Source organism: Adiantum capillus-veneris, chromosome 22 (assembly GCF_014529385.1).
Source record: "Adiantum capillus-veneris isolate H3 chromosome 22, ASM1452938v2, whole genome shotgun sequence".
NCBI classification, from domain to species: Eukaryota; Viridiplantae; Streptophyta; class Polypodiopsida; order Polypodiales; family Pteridaceae; genus Adiantum; species Adiantum capillus-veneris.
In genome coordinates this window covers 108,568,812-108,593,773 of record NC_140952.1, presented here as the reverse complement: position 1 = coordinate 108,593,773, position 24,962 = coordinate 108,568,812, and the positions used below count along the sequence as shown (strand labels likewise).

General features: G+C 42.4%; 1 protein-coding gene across 1 annotated transcript in view; it reads right to left on the bottom strand.

Moving 5' to 3' along the window:
- Positions 1-23,048, bottom strand: part of LOC147429999 (uncharacterized) — a 71,195-nt gene extending 48,147 nt beyond the window's left edge. The window contains exon 1 of the mRNA XM_086496276.1: positions 22,628-23,048. Within this exon, the coding sequence (XP_086352402.1) occupies positions 22,628-22,945 (318 nt within the window). The 5' untranslated portion in view covers positions 22,946-23,048. The remainder of the gene's footprint in view (positions 1-22,627) is intronic.
- Between the last annotated feature and the right edge of the window lie 1,914 nt (positions 23,049-24,962).

Sequence of the window (24,962 nt, the reverse complement as noted above, 5' to 3'; positions counted from 1 at the left end):
ACCCCATAAAGTCCTCCCCATGTGGGTTGTTCTCCTGTGCATCAGCACGCATTGGACGACCTTGTTATTTCCACCTTGTTGTATAGCATGGCGCCCTCCCAGCATCACCTCATCCCCCGCTCTTGGTTGCAGCTGCGCCTAGAAAATCTCACCTTTCCTTATGACCATCACGTCCAGCGCTCGGGCCCCTCCTTGCGGACGAGAGAGAGAGAGAGAGAGAGAGAGAGAGAGAGAGAGAGAGTCGTCTCACCTCGCACGCCTCATGACTGTAGGAAAAAATCCCTCTTTGTCGCTCGGCCATTGGGCTACACATGACAAGTCTCTCTCTCTCTCCCCCCTTTCTCTCTCTCCTCCATCTCTTGCCTCCATGTGGCCTCACCTCACTTTTTTCTCCTCCAAGGCATAAGAGGATCTGCCTAGATTCTGCTTAAAACAATCGCTTTCAAAAATTGGCAGGTCCTACTGGATAATATAATCTTATATTAAAAGACAACAAAAATTCCATACAAAAATTCCATGTGATTTAAACAAATTCATTAAGCAAGAGATTCTTGAGAATCTCAAATCCACATCCTTAGTGTAAAGGAAGAGATTCTTGAGAATCTCAAATCCACATTCTTAGTGTAAAGGAAGGGAGCATGGAATCTTTGCAAGAAATCAAGGGGGTTTTCAAGCTGTATGAATTCAAAGGTCGACGAGTCCTTCCGGGATCTTTTGCACATAGCGCTTGGGAGGAGACGAGGGTCATGCGAGCGAGGGCGTGGCTTGAATGTCCGAGGGCCAATAGGAAAAGGAGGGGGAGGGATGCAGGAGCTGCTTTGCAACACTCACACACACACACATGGAAATGCAATTATCTGCAGATCAAGATAGAGAGAGGCAATAGCTCGTACGTCTCTCTCACACACAACACACACACACACAGACTGTACGCCCCCAACTAGCCCTTCACACATGTTGCCAGCGAGGCTCCCACATTTAGTAGCTGCCAAGGGTACGCCATCCGAATTTTAAAAAAAAAAACAATCGATAGAGGGAGAAAGAGCACATGCTTGAGGCATCTTTGAATTGTGGTGCAAAGATAGGCACTCATTGAAACTTACTCTCCATAAATCTTATCCTCCCCGTTGTAACATAGGCTAGCATGCCTTCATTTTTATTTCACACCCTCACATGACTTGACTTTTCTTGTAGTCTATAAATTAATTCAAGTCAATATTTGAGAAAGCCTCTTTTATTAAGTGGCCGTCCGCTGAACTTCCTCCTCACAAAGAAATGAATAAAAAATACTAGCATAAATTTGCAAGATTTTTGAACTTTTGTCTCACATATTTCGCCATTTTTCTTCCCTTTACCATGGTTTGCAACCGGTTATTCTTGATTTTCAATTGGCTCAAGGCTAAGCTGAGGTGATCCTTTCCAAAACACTGATTCCAATTAAACTCAACCTAATGAATTTATCACTTTCTTATTTTTTTAGAAAGCCACCATGACCATTTGACTTCTTTTTTTTCGAAACTCACAATCGTGAGTAAAATATATTAGCAACCCACAAGAATTACAAATACTAGTCATACTCGTGTGTCGAGCCATGACGTCTTCCAACAAATATTAGTACATCTGCTAATAGGGGGGGCACTTTGTGGTAGAGGTAAAACACTAGATTCTTACCCATGCAGTTCTAATATAGCTGCAATCACAACCTTGTCCCACTCTTCAAAGTTCATCCGTTTTCCAATGGCAATAATCGCTTCCTTGCTTTCTTGAACGATCTCTTTTAACCTTGCTATTTCAATGAAGTTCTCGAAGAGTTGACAGTTCCTGGCCTTCCAGACGTGTTTAAAGAAACAGAAACTGACAATTTGTGTACTGGCTAGAAGCGATTGGCTCATGATCAGCTTCCCACCCACGAAAAGATCATTCTTGCATAACCCAATCTTCCATGTCATTTGAACCCGCTTGCATATCTTTTCTACCAGGCCACAGATCCTCGGACAATCCTTGAAAAGGTGGGGGAGGTTCTCGCTTGGAGCTCTACATTGCAGACATCTATCTAGACCAATACCTCTAGCTAGTACCTTCACCCCAATCAGCAAGCCCTCCCAAAGTACCTTCCAAACAAAGACCTTCATCCTAAGTGGCCATTGTGGGCACCAGATGTTCTTTACAATTGCCACCCATCTTGCCTTCGGCCATTGCTTGTCCCATTACTTGTTCAAGGGGGAGAACCAATCTAGCAAGACCATGAGGATGTTGTACACCTCCTTGGTGTGTGGTTTATTGAAGTGTCTATATATAGGCCACCACCATGCTTTCCAATCAAACCTAGACTCGTAGGTCAGTAGGCAGCAACCGACGAGTCGTTCTAAGACTCTATTTACCAGCAATCTTTCAGTCCCATTAAGATTGAACTGGGAGGCTAGTTGGTTCGATCCTTTCCAGTTCACTGGTACTGAAGTCCCAAAACTGACCTAGTCAAAGGAGACCTTTGTTATTCATCTTTCAGGCCACCTCCCTCCAAGAAGGGTTCAACAGGACGCTTCTTGCCTTAGAAATCAAAGGGGACCAATGAGACATCGAATTGTGAAAGCATCTAGTTACCTCTCCCCATTCCAAGGTCTATGATGCCCTTTTGCACTTTTGTGCCAGCTCGTCAGTTAAGCCCCCAAGCTTCAAGTTAGACCACCAAGGGACAAGCAACTTTTCTTGTAGATCCAGCCCTTTCCACTAACCATATTGTGAGTACAGTTTGGCATTGTTTATCATGGCCTTTGTCATAACATCCCAGGCTTGATCTTGCTTCATGATTGCAACCACAAACTTGGCGCATTGGGCCTCCACGTGAGTACTAAGGTTTAGGATTCCGAGACCGCCTTGCCCCACCGGCCTCGCTATGGTCTCCCAGCTTGTCCACTACCAAGGCAACAAGTCTTTATTGTTATTTTTCCATAGGAATCTTTGCATCGGCTTTAAGAACTGCTTTCACCTGCATTTGGCTATATTAAGCAGTGGGCTAGTAAATGCTAAATATGGGAACATAAACAAATTGATCACTTTTAATCTGCTTGCAAAAGGGACAAGCACAAACTCCCACCTATGCAACTTGCTCCTAATCTTATCCAACACCCATTAGAATCTTTGATTGTGGGTTATATCCACCCCTAGAGGGCCTCCCCTCCCTCTGGACACAATCTCCCCATACCACATTGCCGGATTGAACGAGTCATCTTCTGAGAGGGATATCAATCTAGATTTTTCAATATTGCTCTTCAACCTTGATGGAATGGCATACGTTTGCACAATCTCTAGAGCCTTCCTAATCACTTGACGACAATCTTTGAGGAAGAGTAGTGAATCATCCGCAAACAGTTTCGCCAATAGTTGGTCGTTATTCGAGAGGGATAACCCTTGAATCTCTCCTCTTGAAGCACTATCTTCAAGCATTGTCACTAGGGGATGAGATCCAATGGCAAACAAAAGGGGAGCAAGTGGGTAGTCGTTCTCGATTGATCTTTTTATCTCAAAAACCCCCACAATCCACTCATTGAATAAGAGCTCACATTGGCTACCAACGCCCAATGTGCTAACCAATCGACACATCCTCATTCCAAAACCGAGTGATTTCATGACCTCTTTGATGAAAGACCATGTGATCCTATCATACGCTTTATCTAAATCCAATTGAAGTAATACACACTTTTGCTTAGTGAATGATGCATACTCTATACCGACCATTGCTACCAATGTTGTAGATAGATCTTCCTTTTATAAATCCATGTTGGTGGGGGGTGATGACCTTAAAGAAGAGGCGAGAGCCTGAAAGCAACATTTTTGGTGATTATTTTGTATTCCAGTGACATCATAGTTATAGGGCGCCAATACTTCAACTGGGAGCAACAAACTTGTTTAGGGATCGGTTTGATAAGGCCTCTTTTGACGCTCAAGTCGAGAGCTCCATTGACTAGGGCTTGGTTATCCATTCACGTGATCGAAAACTTAAGCTCCTTCCATAATTCTTTGAAGAACTCCGTAGTCATGCCGTTCCATCCAGGAGACTTCTCTTTACTCAAAGTTTGCAATGCGTGAGAGCATTCCTCCTTGGAGAATGCCTTCTCCAAAATGTTGGTGTCTGAGTGTGATACGATTTTTTTGACACTTCCCAGAAGAGCGTCTCTGGCTCCATCCACTTTCGAGGCACGAGCCTTAGGCTAGCCAATAATTTGTTGCAAGTGGTTAAGCATCATGTAAGCCATTTCATCCGGGTCCTTAATCTCCTTTCCTTCCCCATCTGCGGAGAACGTCTGGATGATGCCCCGATTTCTCTTGACTTTGAGGGCCCTGAAGAAGTGAGACTGATTAGCCTCCTCCGACTGGAGGAAAGTTTCTCTGGATAGAATCCTCATCTTCTTCACCTCCTCGAGTTGTTATTCAATCAGTTTTCATTTTGCTTCAAGCTACCATTTGTGCTCGGCTTTGGAAGCCAACCCTTCTTGTTTTTTGGTGTTTAACAGCTCTACTTCATCTTCGAGTTGCTTTAAATTGCTCCTCGTGATGTTTCTTCCTTCTAGGGCCTGCTGTCTTGAATGATTTTTGGATATTCTTAGCGAAGATATCCCAGGCCTTAGGGCTTGCCAGATTCACATCTTTACAAATCTTTCTTATAGCTTTTATAACCAGGCTTCTGAAGAGTGGGTCTTTAAAGAGATGTGCCCTTGTTGTTGGTAACTTCTTCATTCCTTGAAGTCAATAACCTTCTTCTCTATTTTTTTGGAACATCATGCTTAAATGGTAGGTGATCTGACAGGCATTGTGAAGTTACCACCTTCATATCAAGCAAAGGCGACAGCTAGTCGGTTTGATGGAAACAATAGCATCTATCCAATTGAGATGATGTGCCAGCATATTGCAGGCTGGTCTACGTAAATCCTAGCATGTTATTCCATGGACCCACCTCACACAAGTATGTTAAAGCCTACTTCTCACACAATCATTGCGATTTGGATCTCTATAATCCCACAAGCATGCTCGAGGAACCTGTTCTATTCTTTCTCTTCTCCACTATATTAAAGTTTCCCATTAGAATCCATTCCCCTTCCACGTGCATGCCTTTCAGGTGATCCCAGAGCTTTGCTCTTTCCTTCACCACGCAAGGGCCATATATGTTGACAATGATGATATGTTGGTCCCCCCACTTGATCTTTACACCCAAATCTCTCCTAGAGGGATGATTGAGCACTACCATGGGTTCTAGGTCCCTGTCCACAGCCGTCATTACACCAGTGTATCCATCACCACCCTCTCTATAAAATACAAGATTCTTCCCCAGTGGTTGTTTTCTTTTACTTGTGCAATCGAGGTGATGTTCTTGGACATCCCAATAGTTAACTTCCTTTCCTTTTCTAACTTCCTCCCAGAAGAGGGAGCTCTTCTTCTGGGTCTTGCACCCCTTCACCTTTCATGACTGGATAATCAACTCCTCTATTACTGAGATAGGGGAACAAACTCCTCCACCTCCTAAGACACTCCTATTGTGCCCACTTTCCTGGCGTCCTGTCCTTTCGCATAGTTAGCATGGAATATACTATATACTAGAAGGAGCACCGAAGATAGCGAGTGCTCATAGAGCTAAAGGGAAGGCGAGTGGGTAGCTATTGTTGGCTTTGGAAGATGACAAGACTAGCGTGAATAAACACCAACAGAGCGCCAAAGACAAATTATCTCAGGCGCGCTCAAAATGCCATGCAAAGCCTAGGTACTAAGCGGAGCAGCGAGTGTCATGAGCAGACATCAAAGGGTACAAGCTCGGTCTCAGAGCACCGCCACCTCTTCTAAAAAGCAAGAAATATCAACTGTAAAGAACTTCAAAGAGAAACCCATTAGCTTTGCAAAGAAAGCCTAAAGCACACTACGGGGGGTTGGACCCCCACTCACAAATCATACACTCGTTGCCAACAAACACTTGCTCACGTCGTCCTCCTGAATTTGCTCACACCATCACTAATGTTAGATAAACGTTTGTTGTCACAAGAAAGTGTTAGATTATTGAAAAGAAATGTAACAATGAACCATTTAGATTATAATATATTCCAAAAGATTAAAAATGATGGATGGAAAAACACTTGAAGGTGTCGTAAAAAATTGAAACAAGGTGAAGAGGCACAAGGCCCGCTAAGCTAAGGGAGGAATGAGATTTATGGAAAGTAAGTTTAAATGATTCTCTACAATCACATGAAATTTTTATTGTGTTTTAATATATAATTATACTATCCATTATACATATATAATCACAAACGGTTTATATATTAGAAAAGGCACCACTTAAATACTGAGGTGCAAGATGCACATTGCATATTATCATTTGAAAACAAAATAAAGAAATAAAAAATAAAAAAATATACATTATATTATTCATTATACATACACAAGCTAAATTCACAAGTGTTGGCGACAAAAACCTTATACTCTTCTTCCACCTCTCTCTTCATTCACAAGGGATGGAGGTAGCTTCATTAAAATTTATTATGTACAATTTTGACATCCAATGAGCTGTAATGTTGTTGAGTACGTAGCTGTAGAATTCAATTTAATCACAATGATCCATGTTTTGTGCTGAAAAGCGAACTATAGAGCTGCTCTTTCGAGGGGGAGAAGACTTGCTAATTTTTTTGTGAGTCTAGAGAAGTATAATTTCTTTTTGTGCCAATGGATAGCCTCCATGGTGAAGGCACATTCCTTTTTGAATGTCTTTCATCGGCTCTCGTGAACCCAATCATAATCTCAAATGGTTCATATATCAAAAAGCTCCACTTAATTAATAAAGTAAAGGATGCATATTACACATTATTATTTAAAAATAAAATAGAAGAAATAAAATAAAAAACACATTAAAAACTAAAACAAAAGAACATATTAATGATGTCATTAAAAAAGATAATGACCTACAAAAAATAATAAAAAAGAAAGTTTGTCATTATTAGCTTGTCGTGTGGCATTAATACACAAGCTTTATCCAATGGTCTAGAGATGCACCCAAAATCTAATGTAGTCCACAAAAACTAGAAAAAAAACCATCACAATTGATGCCCATAGGTATACCAATCTATTGTTTGAAAGAGAGTCACAAAAATATATATATAAATAATCCAAAAAAATCAAGCCATGATATGATGTCAATGTCATCTACCATCTTCGTGAATCTCTTCCTTCCTTTTTCTATGTCTACATTCTTATTGTTTAAACACAAAAAGTCAGAGTGCAAAGGTGACGTTTCTACTTGCAATGTCTGACACCTATCCTAATTACCTTTGAGATTAGAGACTAGACTTTGGACTTAGGGTCCTTCAAATTTGGTGACATGAAGGAGATTATTTCTTATTTATGCTTCATGAAGAGATCAAAACTCAAGACGACGATTACACCTCCTAATTCATTCGATTACACCTCCTAATTCATTATGGACTTTAAATGATAATGATTAAAAACACTTGTCCTAATCCCAAGGCCACGGCAAATGTTTGCACAATCTCCAGAGCTCTTCTGACAACTTGAGGGCACGCCTTCAAGAATAGGAGCGAATCATCTACGAACATTTTGGCCAATAGCTGGTCGTTGCCCGGTAATGCCAGACCTTGAACCTCTCCCCGTGCAGCACTGGCTTTGAGCATCATAATGAGAGGATGTGACCCGATGGCAAAAAGCAAGGGGGCATCCTTGCTTGATAGATCTTTTAACCTCAAAGGAGCCCACAATTTTGTCATTAAACAGGAGCTTTGATTGGCTGCCAACACCTAGTGTGCGTATGAGAGGCGACAAAGGCTAGGCCCAAAGCCCAGAGCTCCCATGACTTCTTCTATATAGGACCATTCTATTCTATCGTAGGCTTTGTCGAGGTCCAGTTGCAGCAAGATGCACTCTTGCTTGGAGAAGGATGCATACTCTATTCCTACCATTGCTACCAAGATATTGTCATATATAGATCTCCCTTTAATGAACCCACGTTGATGGGGAGAAATGATCCGACTCAGGAGAGGGGGGGAGGTTTGAGAGCTATCGCCTTGGCAATAATTTTGTATGCTACTGACATCATCATAACGGGACGCCAATGTTTAAGTTGAGAGCAGCAGATCTATTTGGGGATGGGCTTGATAAGCCCTCTCTGAACACTTGCATCCAATGACTCTTTGAAAACAGCTTGATTGGCCATCCGTGTGCCTGGACCCTTGAGATCATCCCAAAATTCCCTGAATAATTCAACCATCATTCCATCCCAACCAGGGGACTTTTCATTGCCAAGAGCTTTTAGTGCCACTGAGCATTCTTCCTCAGAGAAGGCCATTTCCATGCGGTTGGCTTCCTCCTGGGGAACCTTCTTTTCAACACTCCCAAATAAAGACGTTCGGGCTTCTTTCACTTCCTGAGATTGGCTATCTGGCTGGCCGATAATATGGTTGAGATAATTGAGCATAAGTCCAGCCATTTTATCTTGGTTTTGAATTGTATTCCCTTTCTCATCATCAAGCACTTGCATGAGGCCTCGACTCTTTCTCACTTTCAAAGCCCTAAAAAAGTGTGCTTGGTTAGAAGGCTCTGGTTGAAGGAAAGTTTCCCTAGTGCGCAATCTCGCCTTCTTGATTTCCTCTAGTTGTTCGTTGGCTAGGTGAGATTTAGGTTCAAGCCATCGCTTGTGCTCATCCTCGGTAGCCAGTCCGGCATCCTTCCTAGAGGCTAATCGCCCTGCCTCCTCTATGAGATGTGATATGTGCCTCATTGGCTTTTTTAACACGAGGACCCGAAGTTTTGATAGCTTTTTGTACACTCCGAACAAATATATTCCAAGCACTAGGTTTATTCATCCCCACATCTTTCTTGAGCTTTCCCAACGCTTTCTTGGTGATGCTTTTGAAGAGAGGGTCTTTGAACAGGTGTGTCCCTGTAACTAGAAGCTTTTTCTCCCAACTTGGGGATTGCCCCCCCCCCGCCCCCCCTCTTTATCTTTCTTGAGTTGTAAGTGTAATGGCATGTGATCGGAGAGGCTTTTTGTTGAGATTACCTTCATCTCTAACGTTGATGAGATCCAGTTAGCTTGATGAGAGCAGTAGCATCTGTCCAGCCTGGAGGCAGTGCAAGCATACTGAAAACTTGTGTAGGTGAATTTAGGCATGCCGTTCCATGGGCCCACTTCCCACAAGTCAATCATAGCCCACTTCTCACATAAGCTCAGCCATTCAAACTTTTCAGAGCCAGCCAGTATGCTGGCAGAGCCTGTTGTGTCCTTGATTTCTCGACCATATTGAAATCTCCAACCATCAACCACTCCCCTTCGATCGGAGTATCCCTGAGCTGCATCCACAGTTTAGCTCTATCCTTTGCGTTGAAAGGGTCATAAACATTTACTATGGTGATAGGTTGATCATCCCATCTGATTCTAGCACCAAGGACTCTTCCGGAGGGGTGGTTTAGAACCATCTTTGGCTCCAAATCTACGTCAGCAATGAACAAGACGCCACTGAAACCGTCACTTCCTTCACCGCCAGTTTGCTGCGTTTGCAGAAATCTGATATGGTTGCTTCTTTGCCACCTCTTGAAGCACCTGTGATGGTGGTATTGCCTTGTGTCAGAAAAGTTACATAAAGACATTGCTATGTAAGTTTGGACTTGAGAATTGCAAACCTATTGCCACTTCCATGGAAACAGGTTTGAAGTTGAGTCTACATGATGCTGGTGATCCTACTGATGTCACTCTTTACCAAACTGCTGTTGGCTGCCTCATTTATGTATGCAACACGAGGCCGGATATTTAGTTTGCAGTCTCACAGGTCAGCAGATTTATGCATAGCCCAGGGTCTAAGCATTGGCAGGCTGTCAAGAGGATTTTCCGCTACCTTAGTGGCACTTTACATCTTGTCTTGTTTTATCCCAAGGGGGGATCATTGCCGCCAGACTTACATGCTTTTTCGGACTTAGATTGGGCTGGTTGTTTTGACACGCGAGTGTCCACAAGTGTTTTTTGTTTCATGCTTGGCAGTTCATGTATATCATGGTTGAGCAAGAAGCAACCTACTATGGCCACTTCGAGTTGTGAGGCTGAGTACAGGGTAGTGTTCACAGCTACGGTTGAGTGTGTATGGCTCAGACGCCTTATGGCTGATTTGGGTGTTGGATAGGACACTGCCAACACTATCTACACTAACAGTTAGAGCGCATTGGCAGTTGCGAGGAACCCAGTTTTTCATGCTCGCACAAAGCACATTGAGGTGCATTACCACTATGTCAGGGAGAGGCTCTCAGCAGGAGAGATCAGCTTGGCTTATGTGCCAACACAGGACAACCTTGCAAATCTTTTCACAAAGGCATTGTCTCGTGAGAAGCTTGAAGCTTTCCGCAAAGCTTTGGGCTTACTCCCCTTTGTAGACTGATCTTGTCCTCAGGGCATGGCACTTCCCTTTACTCATGTGCCAACTCTCGTTCACCGTATCACTCCAAGGGGGATTTGTTACCATATACATGTGGTAGTGATGTGTGTGAACAGACTAGGACCGCCGGGGCATTTTTTCCCTCTTTAGGAGGTTTTTTCCCCCGTGCATTGTATATACGCCCATCACTCTAGGGCTATCTATCTTTCCATTGCACACTAAGTAACACACTCTCTATTGTGTGCCTTGAGCTTCCTTCGTCTTCTCCAAGCTGTGTGCGTTTCTCTGTAACCCTAATTCCAACAGCAAGTGGATTCAAAGGACATGGCAAATTAAGTTCTTCAAGACTGATCTGTTCTTTGGTAGTAACAGGTTGGGAAGTCCTGCTATTCTTGTCCACACTCAAATAATCAAGTAGTACTTCTTTCCCCATATTTGGCAAGCAAGGCACCGTCACGTGTTTGAGGGGGATTTGCCTGTGGCAAGCTTTTGTGAAATTATACAAGAGAGCAGAATGCTGATCCACATTATCGGAGGCAAACAAGCATCAGAGGAGTGGTCCAGAACAATACATGTCATGATGACATCTTGTAATAAGTAAAGCCTAGGAGTAGTTGTGGTTTCTCTGTGAAGCAGAAATCTTGTAATCCTTTGATCCTCAAGGCTCGGTCTGAGCTCAAGGTTGGTGTATAGTTCTGATGTTCTTAATACTATCCACTCACAATTGTGAGTTTTGCCACACAAAAAAAACACTTGTCCTAATAAATATATCTTCATTCAATTTATGTCTAGAGATGATGTTGAGACCATATATTTGTTCTTGATACTTTTGAATCTCTTAACCTTGATCAGATGTTCTCCCTTTATGGTGAGAGGTCACAGATAATAAAAAGAAGATTACTTAAGTATCAATTTATTCGATAGAATTAATGTCTTTAAATGTCTTAAAAACCCTTTATTATAGTGTTTGGTATACAATTTCTCAAGACCTTTCTACGGTGAGCCAGAGACTATTAAACTCGAGACTATTCAACCCTGCTTTTGCTTTATTGTAAGGTCATGTGAATGTTCTAGCTATCCACAATGTGAAAGGTTTATGCTTTACTTAAATTATTATCAATATATCTTTCCTATTTTGAATTTTGCCTCTAAGTTCTCAAACAGATTATGAAATAGTTCAATAATAGACGTAAGGAAAAGGACTATATATCAATATATGGCCTCTGTAGACTTTTATGCCTCATTGGGAAAATTTTACCTAAGAAGCAGCCTTGTACTATTGGGTCTACTTTTAAGAAACCGATTAATTTGTATCAAAGATTCCGAACTAATATTTTCAATTCAAAGCAAAAGCATCCGTCGCGTGCGCCACTTCAGTCCCAACTCCCTGTGCGCATCATTGTTGTGCAGGCGCGGCCCATCCCGTCGCCGTTGTCGGCCGTTTCTACTCCCCTACCTCTGCAACAACCCAATCTGGACCTAGGATGTCTCCTCTCTCGTGCCCTTATGCTTGCACATGCCTTCGCGCATTGCCATGTCTCTGTGTTTGTCCGCCCACTATCCCGTTTCTCACCATTTGGTCCTTTCCGCGCACCTCTATCCACCAGGCAGCATGCCCTTCCCCTCAAAGGCATGGATTCCCCTCCTCCTATTGTTTTTGCATCTCCGCCCTGCGCATGGCAACTATAGCACACGTAGTGAAACAAAAGATTTCCCCGCACCCACCTCCGCTTACCCATTAATTATGCCCTGCAAGAAAAACTTGTTACACTCTCCATTGACGACAGACAGATCAGAGACCAAGACTGTATACATACTCATGTGGACACACTGAGTGAGAGAGAGAGAGAGAGAGAGAAGCACACCGTGCCCTGGCTTGCCATCATCCACCTTGCTCTTCGCACCCACCTACCCCCAAATTGTGCACTCCTCCACCCCGTAAAGTCCTCCCCCTGTGGGTTGTTCTCCTGTGCATCAGCACGCACTGGACGACCTTGTTATTTCCACCTTGTTGTATAGCATGGCGCCCTCCCAGCATCGCCTCATCCCCCGCTCCCGATTGCAGCTGCGCCTGGAAAATCTCACCTTTCCTTATGACCATCACGTCCAACGCTCGGGCCCCTCCCTGCAGACGAGAGAGAGAGAGAGAGAGAGAGAGAGAGAGAGAGAGACGTCTCGCCTCGCACGCCTCATGACTGCAGGAAAAAATCCCTCTTTGTCGCTCGGCCATTGGGCTACACATGACAGGTCTCTCTCTCTCTCCCCCTTTCTCTCTCTCTCTTGCCTCCATGTGGCCTCACCTCACTTTTTTCTCCTCCAAGGCATAAAAAGGATCTGCCTAGATTCTATTTAAAACAATCGCTTTCAAAAATTGGCAGGTCCTACTCGTTGTATGGCTTCTAAGGACCTTTATGCCTCTTTGGGAATAAGCATTGCAAGCTTCTTGCTTTTGTTTACTTGCCTAACTAGGGCAAATACAATGCCTGAATTAAAAATGATATTTCAAATTTATTGACACCAGCATAGGATGCCAAGATGGATAGTCCTACTTCACTACTACCCATGCAACAATTAATCTATATCATTAAAATAAGTCAAACAAGGTGAGTGGGAGTGGGCTTCCTCCCACCTCGTGTTCGTGAGGAAGTTGAAGTCCAGAGCTTTGGTGCTCTCCTGCATGTGGGTTGTGTGTGGCAAGCCATGCTTCGTAATGGTGGCTTTGGCGAGTCGATCTCATATTGGTGCTTGGCTCTCCAAACACTCCCTTCTTTGGACTGCTTTTGGTGATGTTATCGCTTTCAGTTCAGACTATTTGGTGCTACCAGTAGATCATCTCTACTTACGTTAGCTTGGCATATGGTGTGGTGGATGTTGGATGGCAAGGTGTTAGCCCCATCCAATGGTGGCATCTGACTCAAGGTCCACATAGTTTCTCTGGTATGTTTGTGGGTGTCTCTTCTTGTTAGACAATGTATCGGTAGTAGTCTCTATGGTTATGCTAATGTTGAAATTTGGAGCTCCAAGTGTAAAAGCCTGGGGACTCTGATGATTGTAGAGCTCCATGGCAGTGTGTCTGCATGGACTAGTGATGTGATTCTTTTTGGGTTTTTTCTTTCTTAATACATTAGCTCTCTATAAAATTGAGCATTACCCAAAAGAACAAGTGAAAGGGTCACGACGGCTTTCAAAAACAATAAGAAAGTGATAAAATTGTTAGGTTGAATTAAACTGGTATCAGTGTTTGGAAAAGGATTGCCTCAGCTTAGTCTTGAGCCGATTGAAAATCGAGACTAGCTAACTGTAAACCATGGTAAACGGAAGAAAAATTGATGAAATATGTGAGAAAGTTGTCCAAAAATAGTATTTTCGGTTTTCTTCTTTGTGATGAGAACAAAACTTGATCAGAAGCCGCTTAATAAAAGAGACTTTCTCGAACGTTAACACTGACTGGAATCAAGCTATAAAATGCAAGAAATGTAAATCCATGTAAATTTGTGAAATGAAAGGTGAAATAAAAAGAACTAATTAATATATTGTGTGTGTGTATAGAATTTATTAGAATTATGCAAGGTGAAGCTTCACTTAAGCATTCTAAAACAATAGAATGCAAAAAAAAACATATATGTGTGTGTGTAAAATTTACTAAAATTATGCAAAGTGAAGCTTTACTATAACATTCTAAAACAATAGAATGCAAGAAAAGTAAAGACATGTCCCGATGTGAAATGAAAGGTAAGTTTCCATCATGCACTAAAAACAATGAAAGTCTCCCAAACCCAACACAACACTAAGGGTTTCTTTTAGAAAGCCAAAAAAGAAGAGTCAAATAAGGTGAAAGTCACTATGGCCTCCATAGGACTTGTTACCATATATATATGGTAGTGATGTGTGTGAACACACTACAACCGTCGGGGCATTTTTTCCCTCTTTAGGAGGTTTTTTCCCCCGAGCATTGTATATACGCCCATCACTCTAGGGCTATCTATCTTTCCATTGCACACTAAGTAATACACTCTCTATTGTGTGCCTTGAGCTTCCTTTGTCTTCTCCAAGCTGTGTGTGTCTTTGCAACCCTAATTCCAACAATTGGTATCAGAACAGGTTGCGTCCTCTCGGGCTTAGTCGCCAGCTGCTCTAGTACACGCCTGTTCACTTTCTCCGATTTCAGTGAGCTTTGGCGAGCGTTCGCAGGTCGACAAAAATTTTGGGAAGGCTCAAAGAGCTCGGTCTACTCAGAATTTTGATTTGGGCTCATTTCGGCCTCCGTTTCCACTATAGGCAGTACTGCAAAGGCTATTTCGACATTTTGTGCAAAATTTCTGTGAGTGCTGTTTTCTGCATAACAGTTGCCTTATAGTCTTCTACGGTTTGTGCTATATAGCACAGGTTGTTCCCGCTGCGTTTCTCCTATTTTCGGGCAGTTTTCACATCGGGTGCAACATTTACCATGGCTGACAACAACAACACAGATGTGTTCAAGATGTTTGCTGCTAAGGACAGGTTGGATGGGTACAACTACCTTATGTGGGCTTATATGATGAAACATGTTCTTGTGTCAAAGGGCGTCTGGAACATTGTGCAGGGCATTGATTTACGTCCTGGTTCTGAGGATGTTGAGGATGTTGCAGGTCTTGCTGCAAGGATTGCTGTTGTTAGAGTTGTTTTGCCTACGACAGAACAAGCTCGTTGGGATGTTAAGGATGCGCAGGCTCATGCATTGATTTCGTTATCTGTGAAGCGCACCATTGTTCCTCACATCCGTTCAGCAAAATCTGCAAAACAGGCTTGGGATATTTTGGCTGGTCTTTATGCAAGTCGCAATGAGGCTAAAATTGCTTTGCTGCGTAAAGAACTGGAGTCGAAGATTATGCATGAGGAAGATGATATGGACACTTTCCTTGCTAGTGTCAAGGATATCAATGAGCAACTTATTTCTGCAAGTGAAGTCATTTCAGACAATTCCCTTGTGCAGACTGTTCTTGATGCCTTACCAGATTCTTACCAGACATTTGTTAGTACTTGGAGACTGATGACCAAAGGAAATCCTGAATTTGTCAAGTTTGATGCATTATGCACATTGCTGTTGCAAGAGTCACTTTCCAAAAAAAACAGGACTAGGCAGCGTGCAGTTGAACAGGCTTTTATTGCTTCTAAAAGAAAGGGTGGTAACAACAATGCAGCCACTTCTTATGGTTCTGCTGCGAGCGGCAAAAATACTGTTCCTAATGCTTCTGCTGGCAGCACTTCGTCTAGCAATTCTGGTGACAAGGGCAAAAAGAAGATGTGTTGCCATTATTGTAAAGCTAATGATCACTTGATCAAGTCGTGTCCTAAGTTGAAGGCCAAAGAGGCTAAGAAGAAAGAGGGTGGTTCCACTGCAAATGCTGGTTCCACTACAAATACAGCCATTGTTGAGTCTTCTGTGAAAGGAGACTGTAATGCTGATGTTGATGCAGAATGGGCTTTTAGCACAGAGTGCACTTACAATCCTCCTCTACATGATGCATGCTTGCGAGTTGCTGCAAATTCACATGTGTGGTATTTCGACGGTGGTGCTACAAAGCACATTACCTCACATCGTGAATTGTTTACCTCTCTCGAGTCTGTCCCTGCATGCTTGTCAGTTGCTGCAAATTCACATGTGTGGTATTTCGACGGTGGTGCTACAAAGCACATTACCTCACATCGTGAATTGTTTACCTCTCTCGAGTCTGTCCCTCATGGAAATTCAGTCACTTGTGCCAACAACGCCTCTTATCCAGTTCAGGGAGTTGGAAAGATTGTGCTCACTGCTGCTAATGGCAGCTCCTTCACACTTGTTGATGCACTTTATGTACCTGGGATCAAGAAGAATCTCTTGTCTGTATCCACACTTGCTAGACTTGGACTTGTAGTCAAATTTGTGGATGACAGATGTACAGTTCATGATCTCAGTTTTGGTGATGAAATTGTTGCATCTGGCCTTTTGTGCCGTGGGCTGTATAAGCTCACTTTGTATGACAAGTGTGGAAAAAACTTTGCAAATGCTGTTGCAGATTCAAGGGCTATTTCAGATACAAAACTTTGGCATGCACGTTTTGGTCGTCTGAATTTTGGCAGTTTGCTGCGTTTACAGAAATCTGATATGGTTGCTTCTTTGCCACCTCTTGAAGCACATGTCAAACATGTTTGTGAAGGCTGTATTTTGGGTAAGATGCAGCGTTCTAAGTTTCCAAAGGATGGTTCAGTTCGGGCCACATGTAGGTTGCAGCTTGTGCATAGTGATGTTTCTGGGCCCATGCAAACTCTATCCTTGGGAAGTTACCTGTACTTCGTGAATTTCATTGATGATTACTCCAAGCATGCATGGGTATTTCCGCTTAAAGCGAAGTTCGAAGTTTTTATGCGCTTCAAACAATTTCTGGCTATGGCTGAAAATGTCTTGAAATGTACTATGGACACCCTCCATTCCGATCGAGGTGGGGAGTATATGTCTCATGAATTTAATGCATTTCTGGTGAGTCATGGGATAAAACACCAATGTACAGTGCCTTATACACCTCAGCAAAATGGTGTTGCTGAGAGGAAAAACAGGTCACTAACGGAAATGGCACGATGTATGGTCAAAAGTCAAGCTTTGCCGCATTCTTTTTGGCTTGAGGCCATCATGTGTGCCACTTATGTACTAAACAGGTGTCCTACGAAAGCTTTGTAGTCTATTACTCCATATGAAGCATGGCATGATCGAAAGCCTTCTATTGAGCGCATGCGTGTTTTTGGTTGTTTGGCATATGCTTTGGTGCCACAAGTGCAACGTAGACAATTGGATGATAAGGCTGTCAAATGTATTTTTGTTGGTTATAGTGCTGAAAGCAAAGGTTACAGGTTGTATCATCCGCAAACAAAACATATTCTGGTTTCTCGAAATGTAGTGTTTGTGGAAGATTCTGTTCAGCCCTTGCTGTCATGTACTAGAGACGGTAATGTAAGCTCACAGGCCATTTATGACACTTTGTTGCCTCTTTTCAGTGGTGGAAATACGAATGTAAGTTCCAATGAGGTAAATGTATAGCCTATGGGGGTTTCTGAAAATGTTCTAGATTAGCCTATTACTGATGCAGATGTACATGATGTACTTGATGACGAAAGGGCTGAAAATGAGCAGGCTAGAGGTATGCCAAAATGGCTGGTGCACACTTTGCGTGACAGTAAATTGGATGCACCTTTGTCTAGTCGTACTCGTTCACGCTCTCGCCATGCATCTTATGCATCAGATTGTTATGCTTTGGTTGTGTCTAGCTTACATGATGTTGAGGAGCCTCTGTCTTTTGATGAAGCACAGAATTCAGAAAATTGGATGGCTGCCATGCAATCAGAATATGATGCACTCATAGAAAATGACACATGGACTTTATGTGATTTGCCTCTTGGCAAAAAGGCCATTGGTACAAAGTGGGTTTACAAGTTGAAACGCAAGCCGGATGGTGAGATTGATCGCCATAAGGCTCGACTTGTTGCAAAGGGTTATGCATAGCAAAAAGGCATAGATTATGAAGAGACGTTTACTCCCACTTGTCGTATGACTAACGTGCGTTTTCTATGTGCATTGGCAGCTCTTTTTGGTTGGGATGTACATCAATCATACATTGTTACTGCTTTCTTGAATGGTGACATATTTGAGGAAGTTTATGTAACACAGCCTCGCGGTTTTGTCATAAAAGGAAAAGAGGACAAAGTGTGCAAATGTAACAAGGCTTTGTATGGGTTGAAGCAATCTCCTCATGCTTGGTATGAGAAAGCTGACACTCATTTGGTTAAACGAGGCTTTTGTAACAGTCCAACAGAAAGCACATTGTATGTAAAGCGTGAGGGTGATGTACTTCTCATTGTGGTTCTTTATGTTGATGATTTCCAGATCATTGGACCAAACGAGAGATATATTGCTGAATTTAAGGCTGGTTTGAATGCTACTTTCAAAATGAAAGATTTGGGGCTGTTGCATCATTACTTGGGTATACAGTTTAAGCAGTGTGATGGTGGTATTGCCTTGTGTCAGAAAAGTTACATAGAGACATTGCTATGTAAGTTTGGACTTGAGCATTGCAAACCTATTGTCACTCCCATGGAAATAGGTTTGAAGCTGGCGATCCTGCTAATGTCACTCTTTACCAAACTATTGTTGGCTGCCTCATTTATGTATGCAACACGAGGCCGGATATTCAATTTGCAATCTCATAGGTCAGCAGATTTATGCAACCCAGGGTCTAAGCATTGGCAGGCTGTCAAGAGGATTTTCCGCTACCTTAGTGGCACTTTACATCTTGGCTTGTTTTATCCCAAGGGGGGATCATTGCCGCCAGACTTACATGCTTTTTCGGACTCAGATTGGGCTGGTTGTTTTGACACGCGAGTGTCCACAAGTGGTTTTTGTTTCATGCTTGGCAGTTCATGTATATCATGGTTGAGCAAGAAGCAACCTACTATGGCCACTTCGAGTTGTGAGGCTGAGTACAGGGCAGTGTTCACAGCTACGGTTGAGTGTGTATGGCTCAGACGCCTTATGGCTGATTTGGGTGTTGGACAGGACACTGCCAACACTATCTACATTGACAGTCAAAGCGCATTGGCAGTTGCGAGGAACCCAGTTTTTCATGCTCGCACAAAGCACATTGAGGTGCATTACCATTATGTCAGGGAGAGGCTCTTAGCAGGAGAGATCAGCTTGGCTTATGTGCCAACACAGGACAACCTTGCAGATCTTTTCACAAAGGCATTGTCTCGTGAGAAGCTTGAAGCTTTCCACAAAGCTTTGGGCTTACTCCCCTTTGTGGACTGATCATGTCCTCAGGGCATGGCACTTCCCTTTACTCATGTGCCAACTCTCGTTCACCGTATCACTCCAAGGGGGATTTGTTACCATATACATGTGGTAGTGATGTGTGTGAACACACTAGGACCGCCGGGGCATTTTTTCCCTCTTTAGGAGGTTTTTTCTCCCGAGCATTGTATATACGCCCATCACTCTAGGGCTATCTATCTTTCCATTGCACACTAAGTAATACACTCTCTATTGTGTGACTTGAGCTTCCTTCGTCTTCTCCAAGCTGTGTGTGTCTCTGCAACCCTAATTCCAATAGGACTATTGAGAGGAATTTAATAATAAGTTGTTACTTTGAGTGAAAAAACAAGAAAGCAACACTAATATTTTAAAACATTTGTTATCGTAATAAAATATTATGTTTTTGTTTTTTAAAGCAAAACTCACAATTGTGAGTGAATTATATTGAGCAGCCCAAAAAATTACAAGGTCTTGTCATGCTCATGTTTAACCATGATGTCATTCAAGGATCATAATTACATCAGCTATCAGGGCAGCCACCCCTACCAACCCACCTCCTCATCTTAGGTATACAAGGTCCATACTCTTGCCATTCTGAGATCTTTTATTTACCGATGGCCAAGATTTGCCCCCATCCTAGGCATTCCATTTGCTGACAGCAAGGCGTAACAATGAACTACAATATATTTAAAAAGCTTAAAATATAATGACTGAAAAACACTTGGAAGAATTGTAGCAAACTAAAGAAAATGAAAGGTGAAAAGGAATAAGAAAGTTTGCGTGTGACAGAGTATTCAATGCCCCTTTTTATAGAGAGGGGTATAAAAATGTTAACACCCTCTCACAAAAGCAACACTAAATAGTAAAAAAGAAAGTTTGTTGCCATGCGGCACTAATTAACAAACTTTATCCAATGATCCATAATCGCACCCAAAATGCAACCCTTTACTACGGCCCTATGCAGTCCAAAATTAAAATTTTAGAGTATTTCACTACACTTGGTCCTTCTCTATGTTTCACTAGTGACTACACCTGGCCCTTCTCTATGTGAAAGCTAGAATATGTGGGAATCCCACAAATTACCATTTATAGAAACATGCTCATGATAACATGAAACAAGAAACTTTCTTCTTTGGTTAGCTTTGTCTTTAGAGTGTTAATATATTTCTATCTATTTTAGGATTTGACCTTTGTTTGGGCTCTCTGTTTGTGAGCAAGGTCTGTTTAATTCTTGCTTTTACAGCAAGGATCTTCACTCTCTCTGTCTTTGTGCCTTGTTGCATTAATTTATCTCAAAGAAAAAACACTCCCATCTTCCACAAGAAGATTTAGAAATTTTCTCATGTAGGAAAACATTTTCAATGTTTTTCATACAATGCATAACATCATGAGCTTCTACTCGAGAGGCACCGCATACCTAGCTAGGTACGACTGGGACAGGGGACCACCGGCCCCCCCACCGGGCCGGCGGTCCCTTGCCCCCAATCGTTCCCATCTAGGTATATGGTGCCTCCCTCACATAAACTCGTGATGTTGAGGTAAGTCACAATGTGGGAATTATTGTGAGAATTTATTCAAAACTTCTTGTGTTCTTATCCATGCATGAAAATTAGAGGTATGTGTAGTCCAAAATATTTTAGTATGCCGAGAACATGGCCACTTGTTAACTGTAGACTCAACCTAGGCATCACACATATAGCACAGAAAAAAAACAGCACCATAAGATTGCAAATTTGAAGACAACACCATTTTTTTACAAATAGCTCCTCATAAGTATCATCAGGCAAGGTAAAGTGTACAAAAATCAGAAAGCGCCTCATTGAACATATAAAGCGCATGTTGCGACGTTTTAACACCACTGTGCAATTATCTTAATCGATATACATCTCCCTTATATGCAGATATGCCTTAAGGGGGAGTGTTGGAGCTGTTCTTGCCAACAATGTATGGACAATCAATTGAACACAACTTAAGAGGCATTTTGAATTACTCTAAGCAGGTGTAATGAAACATCAACAAGAATGTTGATTCAAAACAAAGTCGTTGATGTCTTTGAGTACCAAGGCTATTGCAAAATTTATCCCTAGTACCTAGAGGCAACCACGTTTTGGTTTTGAACAGCATTGAGTACAATAGAAGGGTTTTTCTTTTTTTTGCATTTCACATGCACAAGGGTACTGTAAAATAGACTTGGGAACAAAAATTACATACTGAACAAGAAAAAGGTGTATTTTATTTATCAAAAAATTCGCAAATAAAAAGTTGTATAAATACTCTTTGAATGCACACGATATACACAATTTATACATAGTGACCTTCAGAGATAGGAAGACGATATATTGCAGGAAAAAAATGGACAACCAACCTCATGCAAAGACAATATAGCCATGAGGGACATATGAGAAAGACGAACAATTCATAAGTGCTCGATGCATGTAGCTTTTGGAAGCCATAACCAAAACTGCATGTGCGGGTGTCACTACATGCAGCCACCTCTTGCACAGTACACTGAACCCACACAAAAGTCATCAAAAGCAATACTTAATAATAGATAAAGCTAAGAAAGCTGGAATATCCACAAGTGACTATCCACCCATGTCAGTAGAACCAAAAACAGTCTCCCAAGATAATGCGCACATGATCACATGATAGGACAAGATAATGCGCACATGATCACATGATAGGAATAGTTCACCCTTTCATGATGAATAGGCTTTAGGAAAGGCAAGCCACGGCAATAGACGATGTTCATTGCCACATGGATAGGCTACATGGAGATCTTGAGGGGGGTTTCATTGGGGTGCCAGACCTATCGGATTCCATGTCTTGTGTTTGGATGAATTGTAATGGGGTATGGTCTTTTGGTTATGGATGTCTAAGTCAAGTCTGTTTAACGTCATGGCTCATGTTGAGCATGGCTTCCTATGTAATTCTTTTTACTGCAAAAAACATGAGGTCCTTGGGGCGGGGGAGCGGTGGTGCTCAACACAGTTTGAACTCTCTTCAATCATAGCTAAACCGCCTTAATTGTTTCAACATTTTTTATGCTCTCTCTCTCTCTCTGTGTGTGTGTGGGTGTGTGCAATTTGTATGTGTGATAGTGTTTGAGAAAAATGTATCTCAGCTTAATATCGTGCCGTTTTCAATTTCAAAAGTGTCGGTTGAAGGCAAGGGGAAAAGGAAAAATTCAGCCCCAAATATAGAGAAAAATAGCGTTAAAACTGGAAAAGTAACCTAATTTTTTGAAATTTCTTGACAAAATCAAGGAAAAGAATTTGAATGTTTGAAAAAAATGATTTTTCCCGAACACTGATGTGTGAGCGCGCGCTTTCCATTGTGTGTGTGTGTGTGTGAGAGAGAGAGAGAGAGAGAGAGAGAGAGAGAGAGAGGGGAGTACCCGCCACACGGCACCAGGGTGGTCGCGGTATAGAGTCTCCACGACCTGGAAAACCAGTTTGGGGGGCAAGCGATCATCGTCATCCTGCATCATCGTCATGCCTCCAAGGGAATATCTGCAGAAGCTATCCATCCAAGGCATGGCGCGTTCTGCATCGACTGTATTAAGCTCTGCATGGTGATGGTGATGCTTTAGGCGCGACTTGATGGAAAGAAGCCTTCGGGCAGCTCGCAGCTCTCCCTTCGGGCAGCTGGGCCCATCAACCCCTTCTTCTTCATTCAGTGTTGCTGGCGCACTTCCTCTTCTCTCTGCTTGCATGCTCACGTCGAGAGAGGCGAGACAGCATGTGTTAGCGAGAGAGAGAGAGAGAGAGAGAGAGAGAGAGAGAGAGAGACGTAAAAGAAGAGACAGAGATGGGATAGTCGAGTGTGTGTGTGTGTGTGTGTGTGTGTGTGTGTGTGTGAGAGAGAGAGAGAGAGAGAGAGAGAGAGAGAGAGAGAGAGAGAAGAACCAGGTTGATGCAGTTTGCTTCTTGCGCTGCTCGAGAGAGATAGAGAGAGAGACTCAATTCAAGAAAGACGTTGCAAATTGCAATGTTGTGCTATACTCATCCCTTATAAAGAATATTTAAATTTTTTTCGTTCACCCAAAAGTGTTCTCTCGGTTAACAAGTGATGAAATCGCGAGGCCTCCCAGTTAACCAAAATGGCTAACGGTGGGTTCACATCGAGGAGACGAAAGAAACGCTCCAAAAACTGACTTTCCGGGTGGAAGAGTTATGGAATGCACACTTTCGTCACCCATTTGTTCACATAGAGGGTGGAAGAAAAAGTGATTTTTCCGCCGTCTAGTGGGCGGCGGCAGAACAAAGAGTGAAAGGAAGAAGTATTTACCAATTGCTTCAATAAACCATAGCATAAAATATTTTTAAATTGAGGCAATTCATCTATAATTTTTTTATTTTTAAAAATATTTAATCTCACAACTAGAGGTGGTTTGAGAATTTTGAAAAATTTGAAGGGTATTTTGGAAATTTATGAGAAAATCTTGAGGGTATTTTCAAAATATTTAATCTAGAGGTGTTTTGGGAATTTTGAAAAAAAAAATATTTTTTATAGCAAAACTCACAATTGTGAGTGAATTATATTGATCAGCCCAAAAAATTTCAAGGTCTTGTCATGCTCATGTTAAGCCATGACAACATCCAAGGACCATAACTACATCGGCTATCAGGGCAGCCACCCCTACCAACCCACCCCCTCATCCTTGATACACAAGGTCCATAATCTTGTCATTCTGAGATCTTTTATTTACCGATGGCCAAGATTTTTCCCCATCTTAGGCATTCCATCTGCTGACAACAAGGCACAAGCAGTCCTAGACCAATCCTCCGAGTGTTGCTTGCATCCGAGTGTCCATATTAGCACTTTGCTTTCTTTTATAATTTCTGCGAAGCTTGCCACCTCAAAACCTCCTTCAAGCACACGACGGTTCCTTGTCTGCCATACATTATCTAAGAAGAAGTATCTGACGATCTGAGTGCTGATGAGGAGTGCAGAACTACCTGAATCCTTACCTCCAAGGAATAGGTCAGTCTTGAAAAAACTAATTTTCCATGTTCTTTAGACCCACTTGCATATTTTTCCTGCAAGGCCTTTGATAGTTGGGCAGTCCATGAATAGGTGGGCCAGATCTTCACTAGCCAACCTGCACCCCAAGCATCGATTTGACCCAATCCCTCTCTCTTGAATCTTCACCCCCGTCGGTAGAGCACCCCAAATAACCTTCCAGAAGAAAACCTTCATGTGCGGTAGAACCTTTGGCTTCCATATGTTCTCCATTACATGCTCCCACCTTTCCTCCTGCCATTGCTTTTTTCATAGCTTGTTAAGGGGGCTAGACCAATTCTTCTTTTGCATCATTGTCTGATAAATGCTTTTAGTATGGGGTTTCCACAAGAGACTGCTTCCGGGCCATTTCTAGGCATTCCATTCCAACTCTGAATCACAGATTGGCATCACTAGATTGTCAAGCTCTTTCATCACTTTGTGGACAAGCAAGACCTCCAAGCTATTAAGTTGGTACTGGGTAACCATAAGGTCAATGGTTTTCCAACTCTTGTTGCCACTGTCCCAGAAGTTCCCAAGTTGCTTCAGACCCTTATTATTTAGCTTCCTGGCTGTCTCAATCCAATAGGGAGTTTGTGGTGGATCTACAACTTTGGAAAGCCAGGGGGACCAATGCAAAATGGAGTTCTTGAAGTATCTGGCTTCTTCCCCCCACTTTAAGACTCCTGCTACTCTATTGCATTTTTTAATCAATTCTCCTGAGATGC